At 37.8% G+C, this 19,092-nt stretch overlaps 1 protein-coding gene and 1 long non-coding RNA gene across 4 annotated transcripts in view; one reads left to right on the top strand and one right to left on the bottom strand.

The window, feature by feature from the left end:
• JAKMIP1 (janus kinase and microtubule interacting protein 1) overlaps positions 1-19,092 on the bottom strand; it is a 172,212-nt gene that overhangs the window by 17,442 nt on the left and 135,678 nt on the right. The window contains exons 16-20 of the mRNA XM_069793924.1: positions 18,656-18,709; positions 17,742-17,807; positions 13,995-14,063; positions 11,109-11,186; positions 9,342-9,545 (exon numbers count right to left, since the gene is read on the bottom strand). Coding sequence (XP_069650025.1) covers positions 9,342-9,545; positions 11,109-11,186; positions 13,995-14,063; positions 17,742-17,807; positions 18,656-18,709 — 471 coding nt within the window. The remainder of the gene's footprint in view (positions 1-9,341; positions 9,546-11,108; positions 11,187-13,994; positions 14,064-17,741; positions 17,808-18,655; positions 18,710-19,092) is intronic.
• Positions 1,049-19,060, top strand: LOC138687305 (uncharacterized). Of its 3 annotated transcripts, none has more exons than XR_011326562.1 (5): positions 1,049-1,269; positions 4,154-4,262; positions 14,509-14,678; positions 15,333-15,497; positions 17,339-19,060. It is a non-coding gene; the product is annotated as an uncharacterized lncRNA (long non-coding RNA). The 3 variants fall into 3 exon arrangements; XR_011326563.1 differs by lacking the exon at positions 17,339-19,060 and adding an exon at positions 17,226-17,330; XR_011326561.1 differs by lacking the exon at positions 17,339-19,060 and having other exon boundaries at positions 15,333-16,475.

Below are 19,092 nucleotides of genomic sequence, written 5' to 3' on the forward strand. Positions count from 1 at the left end.
GTTATAATAGCAATCCATCTACATTAAGTACTGTTTCCATTAATGTAGTGCCCATTGTAAAGGAGTGCTGAAATAAATGGAAATCCTTCTGCTGAGTTCAGTGAGCCCTGGATTGCAGTCTCAGAGCTATCATTTTTCTGCTGGAGGCAATAAATCAGCCCAATAATGATTTGTCATCATTTTGAGAGTTTGTCATGGGAGGAACTTCAGCATTACAAAGAAAGAAAATTAATCTGACATGTAATGAAGTGCCATACTACTCTAAGATGGTAGGTCCAAATTTCCTCCACCAAGTAACCAAAATGTGTGTATTTCCTCATTTGTTTTAGTTTTTCTTTCACAATACCTCAAATTCTGATGAGAAATGGACTGTCTCTCTCTACAATTACATGGTCACTTACACACATGCTGTTTTTTTGACCTGATCTCCCAACTACCTTTTTAGTAGCAAACACAGATTCTGACAATTTTGGTGTTTTCTGTTTATTGGATAGTGATGCAGGCTAAATGAAGCGGACTTCTTCATCCAAGCCTTTTGTCCTCTCCAATTCACTCATAGCATTAGCCAGTCATTCACAGTCCTGAACCAACATCTTGGATGGCTTCAGATCCTCATGGAGCTTTTGCCAAATGGGGAAAATGCTACCAGGAAAGGAACTTCTGTGACAAACTTCATCTTCCAGACAACTATGACCACATCATCCTTCACATAGGTGTCAAGATGCAGAACTGATGTTCTTGTTTCCTACATAAATGTGTAAGTAAAGACCCCACCTGAACAAACATACTGTTTTACTGACAGCAACACTGAGAAGATCAATTTATCTGGCTGCGAAATATGCTCCTTGCCATGCTACTACAGTTGTGAAAACACAAGAACGTACTAATCAGGGGGTTTAGAAATCACCTTAATAGTTCCTGTGACACACTCTTATTGGATTTACATTCATCAGCAAATCCAAGAAAACAATTTGATAATTTTAGCACAAAGCAGACAAAGAAGGATTTGCTAAGCTGCTTAGAGCCTTGGCTCTGAAATGTTGGAAAGGTTCAGGTTGATGTACATTCGCAGGATAGGCACCATGGACGGACTATGTCAGACATGAATAGTGTTTTGAATCTTTGAAGCCAGCTTATGATCAAGAATGTATCTCATTCTGCAGCAAAATTTAGCAAGGGAAATATTTTATCAATCTGACAAAGGGAAGCATCGATATTGTTTCATTATATCATTATTTTAAGCAGCTTCTCAACACCATTAAGACACAGGTATGTAAGATCTTTAATAATGTCAACAGCATGACTATGTTACATGTATAAATTTAAACAAAAATGAATATAAACTGACTTGCCTTTAGCTATTATTCAAATCACTAAGCTGATGGATAAAATTCCTTAATGAAAATAAATATATTATTTTCTTGATTTTTTAGAAAATCTAATGCATTTTAACAGATGTTTAAAAGCCTCTACTGTGTTTCAATACAATTTACATAGGTAATTGCCACATGCATTTACTCAAGCTGTTGGATCTGCTACTGTAAGGGGGGTGGATTCAGGAACCCAGATGTTCCTTTTAGTCCCCTATTCCTAGAATGTGATTTTGCATAATGGTCGTAGGAAAACAAGTGAGCACACTGTAACAGCATTAGCTTAAGCTATTTTTGTTGCCATTTTGTTTTACTTTATGAATGAGAACTTAATATAAATTTCAGCCAGTTGAATATGATAATAATAGATCATTTTGGATATACTGTACCTCTCTGATTCTCACTAAGGTCTTTCTTTACATAGCAGGTAAAAAATTCATTCCTTTCTGTGCTCTGCAATCTCAACCATGATAATCCAATTAATAGTTACTGAAGTAGGAGAATTGTTCTTGTTAATCTTTATTATGCATCTGTAGTTTCTTTATTTGCCTTCCTGAGGAGAATGAACCTTTTAGCAGCTGCACTGATGCATTTCTCAGCATAAGTATTCAATCACATTGGTCTTAGTAGTAAATCAGTGAATTTTATAAATGCATTTAGCTTAAAATAACTATTTGTTATAAGCTGACACTGAATGACTCTATGTATGTGAAAATATGGTTTAATGTTTCCTAGTAAACTTGATTATTTTTTTTTTAACACTGAGAGGTTTTTCAATTTATGCTATAGTAAAACTATATCGTACATTGATATTTAACAGAAGAATATCAACAGTCCTATTGCTTTTCATTAGGGAAAGGCAATAGTTAAAGCCACATTAGACATATCTGCACAGAATGGCTATTCTAAGTCTATGTGAGGTCAGAAGACAAAACACATTCATCATCTTAAAACTGATTCCTTGAAAGCCTAGATTCATTATCAGGCAAACAAAAAGAAAAAAAAAAGCATCATGAAATAATTATTTAGCATTAAATTTAGATTATTTTACATTCTGATATTTAAATAGCAAATTTCCCTGTAAGTAGTTATCATTATATATGTATGAATTGTGCATATGAATACACATTTAATCTTCACTTCTATAACAAACTTCACAACAGTTTCTTTTTTAGACTTGCCTTTGCTCAGCTCCCACTGGCCTTTCCCAGAAACACAGGGTATTCAGGATTTCAGATGAGAGGATTTCAGCATTCAAACTTCGTGATTCTATCACCTTAAGGCATACAGTTGCTCTTAACCTGAGTACGACCTCAATCACACCTTGTTTAGGACAAAGGGAGCAGACCTTTCAGATACATTTTGTAGGTATTACACCAGTCCTGCTATCAACACGTATTCAGACCAGTAGCATCACTAAGGCAGTTAGCAAAGCAGGCATGGTTTGATCTGAAGCCTAAATATGCAGAAAACATACATAAGGAAATGCTGTAAGATAAACATATAGAAATGACTAAAATGAACTCTCATCTGCCATGAATGTCATCTGTGGGAAATTAGAGAAGTTTATTGTGATTTTGTCATTATAGCAGCAACGATGCCTTGAAAGACTCAACATTCACTCCTGCATGACAAATCAATACCACAGGTCAACTATGATTAACCTAGTCATGATGTGCTTGATGAATACAGATGACAGTTAGACAGCTATGATATCAGATGCCTTTAAGAGCAATTCATGAATGTAAAAAATGCGTTATCAACAGTAATGTATTATATGTTGAACAGCAAAGCACAGAACATTTCTCAATGGCAAGCATTAGTGATTGCAAAAAAAATAAAATCACTGGTTGCTCTATGTATTCCTCTTCAAGTATAGTTGTACGCAAATAGCTGGGAATGAACTTTGCTAGCACCTTAATACTTCAGATTTAAAATAAAAACATTAAAACAGGTCATATCTGTGTAGATTTGGATGTAAAATGATCTGAAATTTTCCCCAGTTATTATTAAGCAACCTTAGTAGTAATACTTCTACCTACTTTCAAAACAGTGTGACAAAGCTGTGAGTTTTTGACCAAGCCAGTCTCTCTGCCAGAAGGCAACATGCCAGAGCAGGTGTTGTCTTTAATGTGTCCTCTCTGACACAAGGCAATGTGCCAAAGAGGACGAATTTAAGACAACGCCTCCTCATGCCTGTCAATGAAGTACACTGAGCAAAGCATCCTCCCTCCCTCTCTCCCTCCCCCAGGAGCCTTCCCAGTCAAACATTAAACCTTAATAATTCTCCTTGGGTGAAAAATAGATAGTCTATCACCCGTAACAGATTACACAGCAAAGGGGAGCAGAACAATTGCTGGATTTATCCAACCTTTACCTGAACATCCATCGTATATCAAGTGGCAAATCTCAGGTTCCTATTTCACACTGGCAATTACTGTTTTAACAATTATTTTTTTTTTATTAAGGTTTTCAGAAAAAAAAAAAAACAACGAAACCCCAAATATGTATTCCAAATGGCTGAGCCAATATGATCTTATAGAGATGGTGAAATCTAACCCTATGGATTTGTAAACAAACTACTCTCCCAGTGTGAAAAAGGTGTGCTACCTACAAGAGAGCAGGGAGAACTCATGGAGGAATGGCATCCACTATAGCTTTGTTTGACCTTTAAGCAGTAAGAACTTGGCTCTTCAGGTCAGAAAAAAAAGGAATGAAGAAACTTAGTGATGGAAATGAGTTTAGTGTTTCCCCATTTCAAGCTCTATATTTTGACATTTCAGGATGAAAAAAGACATCACTGCTTCTGACTTTTCCTTGACGTCCATGAAAAAAAGTGCCTGAGGCATCGCATTTGCAGTGAATCCTTCTCTATGGCAGTGACATACAGAGGTTAGTTTTGAGTTATACTCATTTTGTCCTAAAGGATTGTCCTATGCCTTCTTCTAGTAAAACGTGCAAATTAAGTGGTAATTTTTGCTTTTATTACTGATGAATAATCCAACCTGGTCATAGGACTAAATGCTATAGTTTAAAGAAAACATAGTTAAAATATTTACAGCTATATTCCAAATATTTGGAGTTGGAATTTGGATGCCTTCAGCACTCCATAGATGTATTATACTCAGGTCTAGAACTGAAGTGATGGTTTCTTTTACTCTGTAAACTGAGCTCCACCCAAGAATATTCTAACCCAAGTTAGAATAAAACACCCTCACCTTAATACTGTACTACAATGCAACTCAGAGAAAAAAAAAAAGTTTCACACTTTTTGATGACACAATGAAGTAACACATCTTTGTATTTCTTTTTTCTTACAATTTTATACAAAGATAAGACTGCTCTGAGAAATTATTGGATTACATTAATAAAACCTGTCTCTCATACCCTTTCTGATTGGCAGCAACCATTTTTGGAACTGAGTGTGTGTCAATCTGCTGTCCTTCAAGGATTTTCTAGCTTCTCTTTGTATTTAAAATAACTTAAAGTGAAATCAGAATAAAATCTATTTCTATTAAAAATTTTATTCATGTTTGAATACTGCCAACAGTGCAATTTGAATTAATCTATCCTAATTTAAAGCCTGCTTCTGATGACTTTCTACAGTTTCTTACTCCAGAAGCAGCTATAGTCAAATCAACAGGAATCTATTTCAATTTAGATCCCATTTAATTTATATAAAGCGTAATTTGTCATTTAAATATTTTTTAATTTCAGCAGATAACACAATCACAATATATTTTTAAGGTGATCTAACCATGATGCTGTATGGAATTTTTGTGTTGGTTGGTTGGCTTGGGATTTTTTTGGTGGTGTTTGGTTTTGGGTTTTTTTTTTTAGTTTGCTTAGTTAAGAAGTTGATATCACTACTTCAGAAACACGTTGTATGGCTCTGTTTGAAATATTTTTTCTCAGAGGTACTTTTTATAGCTACACCAACACATTTTTCTCTCTCTAGAAATGGCTCAGCATGTTGTATGTATATAAAAAATAACCCTTCTTAACAGAATCTGCTAATAATGATCTTCATGTTTTCCAAAATGCAAAAAAGTCATGCCACTGCACTGACTAGAGCACAAACGTTACTTTTAAATGAAGTCCTGCTAAAAATAAACCAGACACTGATTTACAAAAGCTTGTAATAACAGTGTAGCACAATGAGACATTTAATGGCAATATATGCAGGAACAGCAGTTGAACTGCACATACCCTATGGCTAGAAGCAAATATCACAAGCTGCTCATGATGGATTTTTAATTAACATATTTTGCCTCCTCCAAATAGAGAAGATGGTGTAAACCAAAGCATCTTCTCTGATTTAAAGGGAGTACTGTCAATATGCTTCAGCTGAGGATCTGTCCCCCAGACCTGCATGTTGCGCTTTGGGTTTAATAAAAGCATTGTATGCCTTAGCAAGCAGATCTAATCACACAGTCTGTCTAATTCGGCTCCACAGAGGCCTGATTTCCTTAATACACAATGGGTATACATGAATGGTCCCATTTATACACTAATAAACAATAATAATTTGGGGCTATATATGCCCAAGATGAACAGCCCTACCAATGTAAAACAGGGCCTAACAACCTAAAATATATTTATTTCACTGGAACAAAGTCAATACTCAGTGGCTAAGAACTAAGGCTTTATACCTGGACAAAGAAGCACACATAAAGCAGCACAGGCTCACATCTGGACAACAGTTTACCCACTTTCTTATGCACATCCCTGTCCCTTTCAGACTGTATACTCCCCAGGAAGAACATTTACCAGCTCTGTAAAAACAGCTTCTCACAAGCTAAATCCTCAAAGTCCCTGCATGAAGCAGTTCACCTATAAGGAAGCCCTGCAGCCCTACCTGCAGTGGTCATCACATGGCTTGCCACTTCTACACCCTGCAGTACGGTCAAGGATCATTTACACACAGAAGGAGAGAACTCCTCCTTCTCCATCACCAGATCTTCTGGAACCCCCCACTCTCTACGTCTGACAGAAACTCTGGCTCAGAGAAGGCTGTAGCCAGCCTGCCAGGATAAGCAGAGTTGTTCTTTCGAAGCTCTTGTATCCGGCAGACCAGAAGGTAATGGAAGCAAAGAAACAGGCCTGCTGGAAGTGATCAAACTTCCAGAGTTTCAGCGAATTTGGAGTCTTTAGTACATGGTTTCTGTTTCAGAGAAAGTTTGAGAGTGTTTGCAACAAGAACAGTCTGTATTAAGTCTTGCAGGTCCATCACGCTGTTGTATCATTCTCCGTAACCTCCACTTCAGCAGAGTAAGACGGGTGGTGCATACTGTAAAAGCACTGCAGACTGTACAAGTATGACCAGGTCTAGACTACGGTTTTGCCAGAATGTTTGCTAGGGTGTTTGCTAATGTCACAATGTCAGCGAAACCTCTAGTGGCTATAAATACATCAGGAAAAGAGGGGATTCATTTAATATAGCATCTAGGGATGTACCAGACTTAGAGCAACTTCATCCATACATAGGATTCTGCCAACACAAGTATGGCTTCATTTGTGTAGCATTCAGCTTCTGTCATCTGCGAGCGTAGAAGAATGTAATCCTATGAGAATTAGCCCTGTGACACTACTGATCCATGCTAGGGGTTTTTTTGCTTGCTAGTTTTTAAGCTGTTGATATTTGCATACAACTACTAGGTTATAGTGTTGACCACTGGTCCCACAAGGACCCACAAATACCACCTTCAGGAATTAACAACTGAGAAGAAACTGCACAAAGGATTTCAAATGCAAGCTGTTAATCTCCCATACTCCAGGCAAATTAACTACCATCTTTGCCTTTGTTTTTCCTTTTTGTCTACTATAGGGAGTTAAAAATAGATGACTAAAATACTTAGCTCCTTATTAAGCAGTACAATTCAGTTTAACATGTCCTGCAGGGCTGTAACATTAGCATGTCTAATGAGATGGGCACAACACAAAACTCTAATGACACACTATAAAATGGATCTGGAGACAGGTACATAAACATCCATGGCTAATGAGGCTATGATTATGCTAGCATTTTTGTTCAGAGCAGGAGCGAAGTTTTCTTCCGCACTCATCATATTTAACTTTATGTCGTGGAGCAATCTGTGAATACATGAACTGAAGATGTGCTCCAGATGTGCACCTAAAGTGCTCTGACTGATAGTGAGCAGTCCGTGGGACCAAACAGAACATAGTCCACATTAAACCCCTGATATGCACATAGTACGGATTTTGAGTCCTCAGGAGCAACTGTTTCACTCTACAAATCTACTCCTATTTTTCCTTCCTACTTGCCAATATTATACGAGCCTAACTTAGAAGCTCTGCCCAGGTGTCCCCCCAAAATACACTCCAACAAGGGTCACAAAAAGGTCCTAGCCATTAGTGGTCCTTCAAATAGCATCAAACTACATGGCTGGTGGAAGCGAAGGACCAAACTATATCTAGTCTATGTAAAAACCCAAAATTGTGTATGATTTAGGTAGAGAGGCATCAGTCACCGCACACAGTCATTCACACCTGTTAAATGTCATTGATAAATAATATTTACCCAGCTGAAAAGCACTGCATTAGCATTCTGGACAAAACACCAACAGTCTGGCTAGGAAATTGGACTGCCTAAGGGACTGGCAAAAACCCCCCATTCTCACTAATTTTCAGCTACACTAATAACATTAAGCTAATAACTTCTGGCTCCACCCTTATTTACCAAATTTCATACATTTACTCTATTCTCTCTTTCTGACACTTTTAGCGCCAGCTGGTGCCTACCTTCTCCAGCTTCCTGTACACCATTGCTGATCTGACACCCATTAAAAAAATTCATCTCCTGATCTCAGTGTCACGTGTTCCAAACCAAGGGAACACAGTGAAGGAGTAAGAGAAAGGAGACTCATAGGGAGTCAGAGCTCAGCTCTAACACTGGCACCACGAGCACTTCTCATCGTTGCAGGATGACAGGAGATGATCACAACAGTGCTAGGTCGGTGCATTACATCAGTTGTGTTCTATATTTGTCTGCAAAGCCAACCTGAATAGAGAGAGGATTGAACTAAACTAAATGCAGTTCTTGCCCCAGAACCAGCATCTGAAATAGCAACAACATCCTGAACACATCTGTGTAGCACAGTTTGGCATTTACAATATGTGATTCCAAATTTGCACAGAAAGTAGCCAGAACAACTGGAGAGCAGTCCTCAAGATCTAAGACATCTGGCTGCAACTTCCACAGGCTACTATAAAGAGGAACCAAATTCCTTAGGCACAATTATTCCTGCTGGAATAATTAACACCCTGAGACATGCAGCTCTCTTCTTTCCCTGAATATTCACACAGAAAAACTAGCAATCCTACCAAGAGTAAATAATACCACGCTTCCATAGGCCAGGACCTTGCCTGAATTCAAGTTGTCAGTATTTGTCCTTAAGGAAGTGGTTTAGACAGACAAAGCTTTTCTGAACTAATTTAAAGGCACGAAGGCTTGTAAATGGCCTCTTAAAAGATTTCCTGACTTCCCCCCTTTTTTAATTTTATTTAAAAGACTTCACAAATAGCTAAAAGGAATAAAAGGGGAGGGGAGGGGGAGGATAAAAAACTTGGGATTCCTGTAGCTACTGCTTCTGCCTTTCCTCTTTTCATAGTGTTAACACTCTTACAACCTTCCATTCCGGCTTTTTCTAATTTAGGCCTTAAACTTGCAACAAGCTCCCCTTGGAGTCCTGTGGAAGACTGTGGGGTTGTACACACATGAAGCAGATTGTGCGACAGGACCCGGTCGTGAGACAGTGACTCGTTTTGTGTGCGTACCATGCCCAGCGCAACGGGGTCCTACCGCTGCACGTCTCCTTGACACGGGAGCAATACAAAGAGTAGACTAAGCGTAACTCCAGGAGGTGAGGGCGAAGCGATGCTGTTGTACGGGCAGTGGTGGCAACCACAGAGGTAACACCAACAAGGGGGAGGAGAGAGAACCGGCATTACCTGCTGTGCCTGCTGCAGCAGCTCCATTCGCTCGTGCAAGATCTGGCTGTCAAACTCACGGCTCTGCCTCAGGATCTGCCGCCGCACCTTCTCCACTGCAGCTCGCAAATCCTCCCTCTGGGCTTCGGTCAGCGACTCGCTCGCCCGCCTTCCCGGATCCTGCTGCAGGGCATTATACAGCGTGGCTTCCAGCTCCTGGATTTTCTAGTGCAACCCAAATCACACACAGACAGGCTGCCGTTTGAATCCAGCAAGCAAACAACGCACCAACGGCTACAGGAGAAGGCTAGCAAGCGAAACCTTAGGCAGGAGGGAAGGACGGACACAGACAGGTAGACAGAAAGCGGCAGTCGTGAGCAGTGAGGAGCATTCCACACAGAGTGCACGTAGCCTCCCGGCACTGATTTACACCCGGGAGATGCTTCCCATTCTAGTAAGAGATTGATTTCTTCTATTTAAGAAAGATTCGGATGATAGGTCTGCGTTCAATACATGATAAAACCCCACCTCCTGATGCTGACCGACCGTTACAAAATTAATGCACCCTAACAGATTCCCTTCAACCGCAACGGAATTGTTAAGCCATCCTATAAAGTAAAAAGCCCACAGGGAGAACTGTGAACAGAAATCTTACTGTCTCTCTGTCTCTGGTCCTACTGTCCTGCCATCAATTTCTCAAAGTCTGCGTCACTGGCTTAGTTCCAAGTTGCCGTCAGCAATGAGGAGAGGAACACTTGTACACTTGTATCCCTCATCAGTCTCTTGCCATTTGTCAGATCCCTAACCAGATTCTCATGCGCTGACCAAAACTGCAGTACTTTGGAAAGCAGAGAGCACAGAGGAACTCCACGTTCGCATGGAGAACTGTATTCCCAAGAGTAAAGAAAGAAAGGAATCACGGCAGTGTTTCCCCGATTACTGGGGTTAGTATGATCCTATTAAAAACCAGCATCCAGACCGACAATATTTGGATCAAGAGCGTATGACAACGTCCCTTTAGCCCTCATAACACCTTTGTGAGGTAGGTAATTCTATCCATATTAGCGATGCATAAACAGCTGCACAGAGAGGTTAAATGGCTTGCCCAAGGTCACAGTGCTAGAAATAGAGCCTTCTTGCTTTTGTCTCTGTTATCTGCTCTGAGCACTAGACCTTGCTTCTTTTTTGAAAAATATTTCCCCATAAATAATTCTTCAGGCCATTATATTTTGATTTCTTGAAGTCTCACTATTAACAAAGTTGGGTGTGCAGTTTTACCAATTCCTAGATAATTCCTGCTTGTTGCTTAGCCTGAGAGGGGGCAAGGTTGCAGCTTCTTTTTTGAAAACTAGGAAGGGTAAGGTTGGATAGGACCTCACAGGAAGGAATCACATAGGAAGAACGGGCATACCCAACTAAAGATAGATTAGCAGCAGTAATATTTACACATGCTTAGGGAAAAGCAATATTGGAAAAGTTCTAAAGTAATTTCTGGTGTATTTTATCAGTCATGGTTTTGTGCACACATAAACCAGCTCTTCCCATTCCAGATGTACTAACAAGATGTTCACATATTTTAGAATAAAGAATGCAATGCAAAAATATTACACTTCCAAATGCTATAATCCATTTCCTAAGTCTCCATTTAAGTAATATTTGATTTCCTAGTCTGGCAGAAAAATAAATCAATTAAAAAATAACCCTATTTAAAATTAAAAGAAAGAAAAACACCCTGTATTTTATCAAATCTGTTCAAACACGAAAATTTAATGACTGTTCTTTTCCTACCATGTATGCCTGGTCCAGAGCTTGTTTCCTGTAGTCGAGTTCTTCCTCTAAATAACCCTTCTGTTTACTGAACAGGTCCTGAGCAATAATAAAAACAAGGGAGTGTTTGTTCTTTATCCTAATTTGTGAAAAATCATAAATGCCATCATTTTTATGCGAGCTTTCTACTTGAAAGCAAAAGAAAATCTATAGCCAATGACCACATTCATCCTAAGGATATCTGGAATATCAAATTCACAATATTGTCACTTAAAGTATGTGTATTATATTAACGAGTTGTACCTAGAAAGCATAGACCTCTACGCCAGTGTACAAACCCGCCTTGACCTGACAGAAGTGCACACAACAGCTGAAAGGTGAATGGGAATGTGCATGCATGTGGTCCAATAGCCATAACTTGCACAGGGCAGGCCAAGGAAGGGAAGAAAGGACAAGTGAGGACACTTTACAGCTTTTCTAAAAATACCCAGTGTGTACCCTTAAGGAAATCATGGGGCAAACCCTGATCTGTGTTGTCTAGCCTGTTCTTCTAGGGAGGAAACCAGAACATGCAGGGCTGCAGCTGCGTTCTGCAGCAGCATTCCCTGATGCCTTACTGAAGCAGAAGTAAAAACTCAGTTCTCAACTTGTAAAGGCAGGAAGCCAATTTGAAATGGGTAAAGTGATGCCCAGAGAGGTTAAGTGACTAGCTGAAGAGCTGAAAAAGTTTTCAAGATACCTAGGATTTACAGGGTTTTTTTGCTTTTGTTCTTAAAAATCAAACTCACCAACTTTCACAGTTATATATATACACACACACACACTTACATATATATGTGTGTGTGTGTGTGTGTGTGTGTGTGTATATATATAAACACCACAGGCTGGGATTTCAGTGGAACTCAGTATCCAAAAGCATGATGTTACAAGAAAGTTGTGGACATTTGAATGGTTGTCTGAATAGTCAAGCAAGAAGGGAATTGGCTGGTGACAGTGCTCTTGCAAAACATGCCTTTAGAGTGTTTTGGATGATAGCAAGTAGAATGTAAAACAGTTACTTGATTTTATTACCTTTTCTTTCAAGGCAGGTTTTCATGTTCAAAAAAATTAGTAATAGACCAGAAAGGAGAGAAGCCCTTTGATTGAATTTAATATTTTCCATCATTCTTTTTTCTATTCAACAAATTCTTGCATTTCCTCAACATATAGAATAAATGCCAAATTAAATACATGGGGTTCTTAAGAGGATTAATTGTAGCTTTTATTAACAGTATAAAAAAATCAAATGTTGCTGGTCTGGTTAGTCCTGTAGGACATATTCCTCAGCTCCTTCTGGACATCTCCATAACTCTGAAGAGAGTAATATGACATTAGACACCATGTTTACGCAACTGAATCCCACCTTGACTACCCAGGTGGCATTATATTCTTATGTGGATTACAGCGGCAGCTCCATGGCTGTTGTACAAGATGCAATACCCCCACGCACTGGGTAACACACAGTAAAGGACAGGTCTGGTCCTAATGTGCTTACAAGTGTCTGACACCAGAGAAGTAGACTGACTTGCCCAAGACTATAGAGAGGGTCAGTGCTACCAACAGATCCCAGAATAGCAATGCAGCTGCCCTCATCATGTTGCTTCTCCAAAAGCTATTGTAAAAGCTGGCCACGAAAAGCAAGAGGGAAGGAAACATGAATAGGATCTCAAACTCTTAACACAGTTTCCAAGGACAACTAAACCAGTGCTCAGCCCTTCTGAAAGTGTCACGCTAGAATATTATTTCTAAACTCATTTCATAGTTGAGTCAATCATTGGCAATGCAGACTCTCAGATTGCTATGCTAAACAAATAGATACAGTTCTATGCGGAGTAAGACTTGAAAACATCACAGGTAGTAAGTGGGAAGATAATAAACCAAGTTAGAAACTACTGTTTTCCAGTTCCTTTTATAAAAGAATCCAGTATTTGTGGGCACGTTCCCTCTCCAAAACCTTTGCATTTTTCCATAACAAGTTAAAAATAAAGAAATACTAAATGTGGAAAGGATCATACCTATGTTCAAGTACAATCGGTATGATAGGCTACACTCAACAGAGAACACAGTCTGAGCACTTTTTTTTTTTTTTTTGATTGTGGCCCAAATACACACTTCTTCAGTGGCCCTGGGCAAATCGCTTAACCTCCCTGTCTCAGTTTCCCATTCTTTAAGATTAATGTAATGCTGATTACTTACCTACCTGTAAAAGGTGTGGTGAGGATTAACCAGCGTTTATAAAGCATTTGAAGATGAGAAGCACAGCATGCATGGTAAATCAATAAAACCAAACACTCATTCCAAAACTCTTTGTTCAACGTATGGAAAAATAAGGTCAGTATAGCACTGCATAGTACTATAATAGTTTGTTATGCAAGGCAGAAGTGCTTTTGAGAAAACATTCTGTCTTTAAACATGAAGACCTTCGGTCAAGAAAGGTCATCTGGAGTGAGAGGTCTTTAGAACTTGTCCAGAAGCCGAATACCAGAGAGCAAAGGAATATCTTTGACAATTCTACTAACATGACCCCAGGATTAAAAAGATGATGCTGTTGCCAGACAAATTAATACACAGAGAAAGCACAAAGACAATTTCACACTGTTTGGTTAATAAGCTCTGTCAAGTTATGCCTTTGTGTCCCAATTTGTATATATTTTGCTATTTTTCTTCTATATAGATTTGACAGTTCCCTCGCACCCCAAAGAATACAAGCAATAAATTGTTCTAGAAACCTCTTGGCTATTTTACTATGAAGCAATCTCTGTTAAGCAGAGAAAGGCAGCATATAATCAACCTGTGATGAAGGTTATGCACGTTCCTTTGAGATGAGTTTTAGCTAAATTAATTATATTTTTAGTTATTGTTCCTTACCTTTTCATTCTCCAGATCTAACATCTTCTGTGTCAGTGCAGCTTCTGTCCCCTCTATCTGTTTTAACCACTACATGAACATAGGAGTGTGAAGAGGAAAAAATAAAAAATGAAAAAAACAGAGCTTTTGAAAAATTTGCACTGAACATTTTGCAAGTTTGTCGGCAACACTCCCAGGCATATGCTTTCCCCTTTACTATCTATTCACTTTGAAGTTACACATGAATAAACACATTGTGAAGACATAGGCAGAATGGAGGACTGCAGAAACATACTAAAGACTAACAAGTGGAGGTTGATTTCCTACAATAAATTAAAGCTTTTTCCCCTGTAAAGTTCAAGATACAAAATAGACTTGGGTTAAGAATGCAAAATCAACCTGACTGTTTCCGACTTGATATACCCAATGCTTGTTGGCCTGATTTGCAAAACCATCATAAGACTTCAGGACACCAGTCCAGATGGCAATTTAAACAAAAGACAAGGTGGCAAACTCAATCCTTTATTTTGCACAGTTTGCTGCACCCTTTGTGGGAAGAGGGTCACTTCTAAAACATCTGTAATGTAAAGGGAACAATAAAACGGACAGGCAGATGGAAGATCATGCAGCTACTACCATGAATTCCTTACCATTCTGGTGATAAACAAAACAATCAGAATGAAGAATGGCCATTGCATTCCTAAGGTAAAATTACATATTGTAATAGCTAAATGCATGGATAGAAGGTTCTTGCTTAATTACTAACCATCACCAGGATTATATTAATATTCAACATTTAAGTTTATTGGAAGGGATGGGAATCCTCAGTTCTGAATTGTTTTATTTCATTTCCTTATTGGTCTACAATAAGGATCAATGACTAGCTTACAGAGAGTATAGTTTAGATCAATGTTTCTTTTTGTAGCGCCAGCTCCCATTAAGACCAACTGTAGCTTTGCCACTGATAATTATCACTTTCCTCAGATGCTGTGCTTACTAACACTAGATTAATCCTATTTACTTTAATTCATTTGGTAAGCATTACATATCAACTTTTTTAATTTAGGGTTTTGGTGAATTCATTGGCGTTCAGACTCAAAGGAATCAATTACATCCATTTTTTTCCCCCAAAGATTTAGATAGGAAATCTGCAAACATAACTTTACAAATTAGCAAAATGTGAACTCATTACTTCATCCTTTTGGACCTTCCACTATTTAAGAGAGTGGTGGATAAAAATGGAAACTTGTTTTATTTACTTAATAGGTGTAGCTTTGTACAGAGCTGAAAAAAGTGAACAGGAACACCATATTCCCCAGTGATTCTGTTTTCATCATCTTTGTTGTCTTCATTTTGAAGGTGACAGACTGAAGATATTCCTAAGGAAAGCCTCACCACTGATAAAGGATTCAGCAGGACAGTGAACCCTTGAAATCAATAGAAATGGGAAGTCCTCAGCATCTCTCACAGCTATTTGCAAATGAAGGGTTATTTGCAAAAACTGGAGGTCTAATTTTTCTGAAGGTATGAATGATATGCAAAACTGAATGTTGATTCTGATCCTCCTATGCCTGTAAGCCTTTCCAGAACCAAGGGGCACAGAAGAGACAACCATGTATTTAGGAGTCGTAATCAGTTGTAGCATTCAAAATAAACTTCTGGATTGTGCCAGCAGACGCCAGAAACTTTCCTTGCCTGGCAGCTTGATTTCCAAAAGATCACTTCTAGTGGCTGAGTATAATAGATTTGATCTAAATAAACACTGAGTGTGATTAATTAGCAGGTGACTATAATTAGCACAACACCTGTATCTGTAGTACCATTTCTCTACCAAAAGATCCCATTATGAGATGATTATATATGATAGTTTCTTGTAATTAAGGAACTATAGGAATGCACATGGGAAGCTGTCTGGCCCTTATTTAGAGGGACATCTGAAATGGTTTCATTACACTGGAGAAGGCAGTGGAGTTGCTTTAAATTTTCTTTAATCGAAATTCAGTATAGGCACTCATTAGAACAATCATCTAGTCTTACTTATCAGATTTTGCCTGATTTTGTCTGTGCTGTAAAACACAGTATTATGAAACATGCTATCCCGTTTGTTTTGTTAAGGACAGCATAAGACTATTTTCTGTTATTCTTTGTCTTAGTAAACTTTGGACATGGATAGTGCCTTCTGTTATTGAGAAAATCAGAGCCGCTTGATTAGCCTGTACCTCAAATGTGCACCATGAAAAAGAGGAAAAGGTTTCTTGCTTCTCCGAGTACCCTCTTGATTCAATTTGCTATCAGCTTGTACTTATTGGATTATTGGGAGGCACTTCACTAAAATGATATAAAATGGATAGAGTCCATAGATAACATGAACTATTTTCATCTCATTCTTTAAATGCAGTCTATTTACCTATACAAGATAAAACTAAAATCTCCATCTTTCTGATGGAGTGGTCAATTTTTGTAATAACCAGATTATCTGATAAGACCACAAAAAAATAATAATCCATTAAGGCAAACTAGGAACTTTTGTCAAAAAAAAAAAAAAAGAAAAAAAATGTGAAATTAAATTATAGACCAACTTTAACATGTGAAAATAAATAAAGTCTCCATTGTAATCGTATGTTTCTATTCATTGAAGGAATTATTTCAGTTGACAAAGCTTCCAATCCCTTATTGCTGTGATCAGTTGCTAATGGAAATAATTTATGGATTGCAAAGTGTATGTTCTATTCTGCACCACTCTGACACAAATTAAACAAGCTCCATAATTCCAGTGGCACTTTTTGCACAAACACTAATTTACTTGAGCACTAATAACCCAATCCAGTCCCTAAAGTCCAGCTAGTTTTGGTCTCTGTCTTAGCCTTGTGTACTGGTGTTCTTCCACTTTCCTTATTCAATGTAAAGGACCATGATCATCACCTCTTTTTAATGCTTTAATGCAATGAAAAGCATAGGGATTTTAGCACTTTTTTTGCTTATGGCAATTACTTACTTAAATCAATGATTATTACATTCCCTAATTTAGATTATCTACATTAAGATATTTAGATGAGTAGATTATCAAAATCATACTAATTAAAGCAATTATTACAAAATGCTCAGATTTTAATTTTAAAGTTCTGATTCTAAATTTCAAAAAATGCATCTAGGAAAGATTTAATAGAAACCTATGAAAAGGATGCACAAAGCTTCTTCAGAGAAAAAGGCAACCCTTTCTTAGTTCTAAATGTCATCTTTATTCATATACAGATTATATTCTCTCTGTAATTGGAGAAGAACTAGTCATGCAGAACTGAGTGACCCAACTGATTACCTATCCTGTACAAACTACTTTTTCTCTATCTATGCCCACTAATTTACAGAAGAAAGGACCAGAGACCACTTGGAACATTTTCAGTCATTCACAGAAATAAGCCCAAAATGGACCATGGTGGTACAATTTACACAGGACTTCACAGCACCCTGTTCCCAGAGAGCTGAGGACATTGGCACTTCTGTGAATGAAGACTCTTTTCTTAAGTGGCTTTTTAATACTTTATTCTAAGGGAATATCTCTAAAACATGTTTTTCTTTTTAAGTTTGGTTTATTTTGTAAATTTGATTTTACCTCAAGACATCACAATCTCAACAGTCATGTGAAGATGAATACACGCTCCAATCCAGACAACCTGAACAAAAAAAGCCATGCTTCCCTGGCAAAGTTATGTGATATCTTAGAAGACATGGTCAATCTTTAGGCAGAGAAAAATCTTTACTGAATTCTACCTTTTCACAGAGGGAAAGCACAGTCCCAGCTTGGATTATTGCAACCTGTTCTTCATTTCTCAGATTCTAAAATAAAAAAAGATGCATTTTAAATTGGATTGCAAATCCATCCTTCAACACAAGTGATAAATTTTAACTGTACCTTAAAGAATAAATCAGCAATAACATTTAGGATTTTATAAACATGACCAGAAAGGATCCTATGATTGAAAGTATTAAAAGCTAAACCAAGGGTACTTAGTCTCCACTCTATTACAGTACACCACTCCCAGAATATTTTTGCAACAGTTCATTATTCAATGAAAATTAAGCGGTTTCTGTCAGGGATTTTGAATTTTTTTTTTTCTAGGCAGAAAAATGCCTGTTCACTGGACTATAGCCCTGCAGCAAGTGAATCTCCACCTCATGCACTTCAGAGCTAGAATTCCTACTAATGAAAACAATGCAAAGAAAGAGCAAGTACCATAGAAACCTCCACAGAACTTTCAACATAAAAAGTAAATCTAGAGCTTAAAACTAGTATTATAAAGACCTCAAACTATTAAAGCTACCTATAAACTGGACCCAACTCCATGGATGTTGTTGCCCCAACTGCATGACTGAGATTTTATACTAGCCTGTTCTATATCTTTTCCCTCTGCCTACTACAGTGCCTTTTTTCCATGTCATTCAGCCAAGATCAGATCTTATCTTGAGAAAATACACTTTTCACTAGCATCAGTTTAACTGAAAGATTTTCTTTTAAGTTTGTAAAAGTAGTACTTAACTGTTAATATTGTTCATACAAATACAGGCATATAAAAATTGCCCTGTGCATTTTCTTGAATGTTATTTTCTGCTGGGGGTGGGGGGGGAAACCCTGCCTTAAATTAACCATAAAACTAGAGGTATATTTGAAATTCAAAATTTGTTACCCCATTATCTCCAAGAATATCTAGCTTCTTCATAAGTTCAGATATATTCACGTCCTGAAAAAGATGTTCAACACTTATTTTTTATAAAGTAGTTGAGAAACAGTTTTTATATGCTACATTTTATGTACCCTTTATTCACTTCTGCATGCAAAAAGACTTGAAATGTAAATAAGTGAAATATTAGTTTTGCATCATAATTACAAGAGTGTTATTGATACTTCCAGAGACAAAACCAAATCTCTCTCTTGATTATAGCAAGCAACCTCGATGTCTGTGTATGAGGGCAGAATGTTCCTGTACCATTCACATTTATCATCCTGCTGACGTATGCAGATGAAGGATCAATACTGATAAACAGGCTTAAAGGACTGTTTTTTTCTGTTTGTTTGGAGCATCAAGCACATCAAGCTACAGAAATTAAAAGGACAGAGAGCATG

This window comes from Haliaeetus albicilla, chromosome 1 (genome assembly GCF_947461875.1).
Source record: "Haliaeetus albicilla chromosome 1, bHalAlb1.1, whole genome shotgun sequence".
NCBI lineage: Eukaryota > Metazoa > Chordata > Aves > Accipitriformes > Accipitridae > Haliaeetus > Haliaeetus albicilla.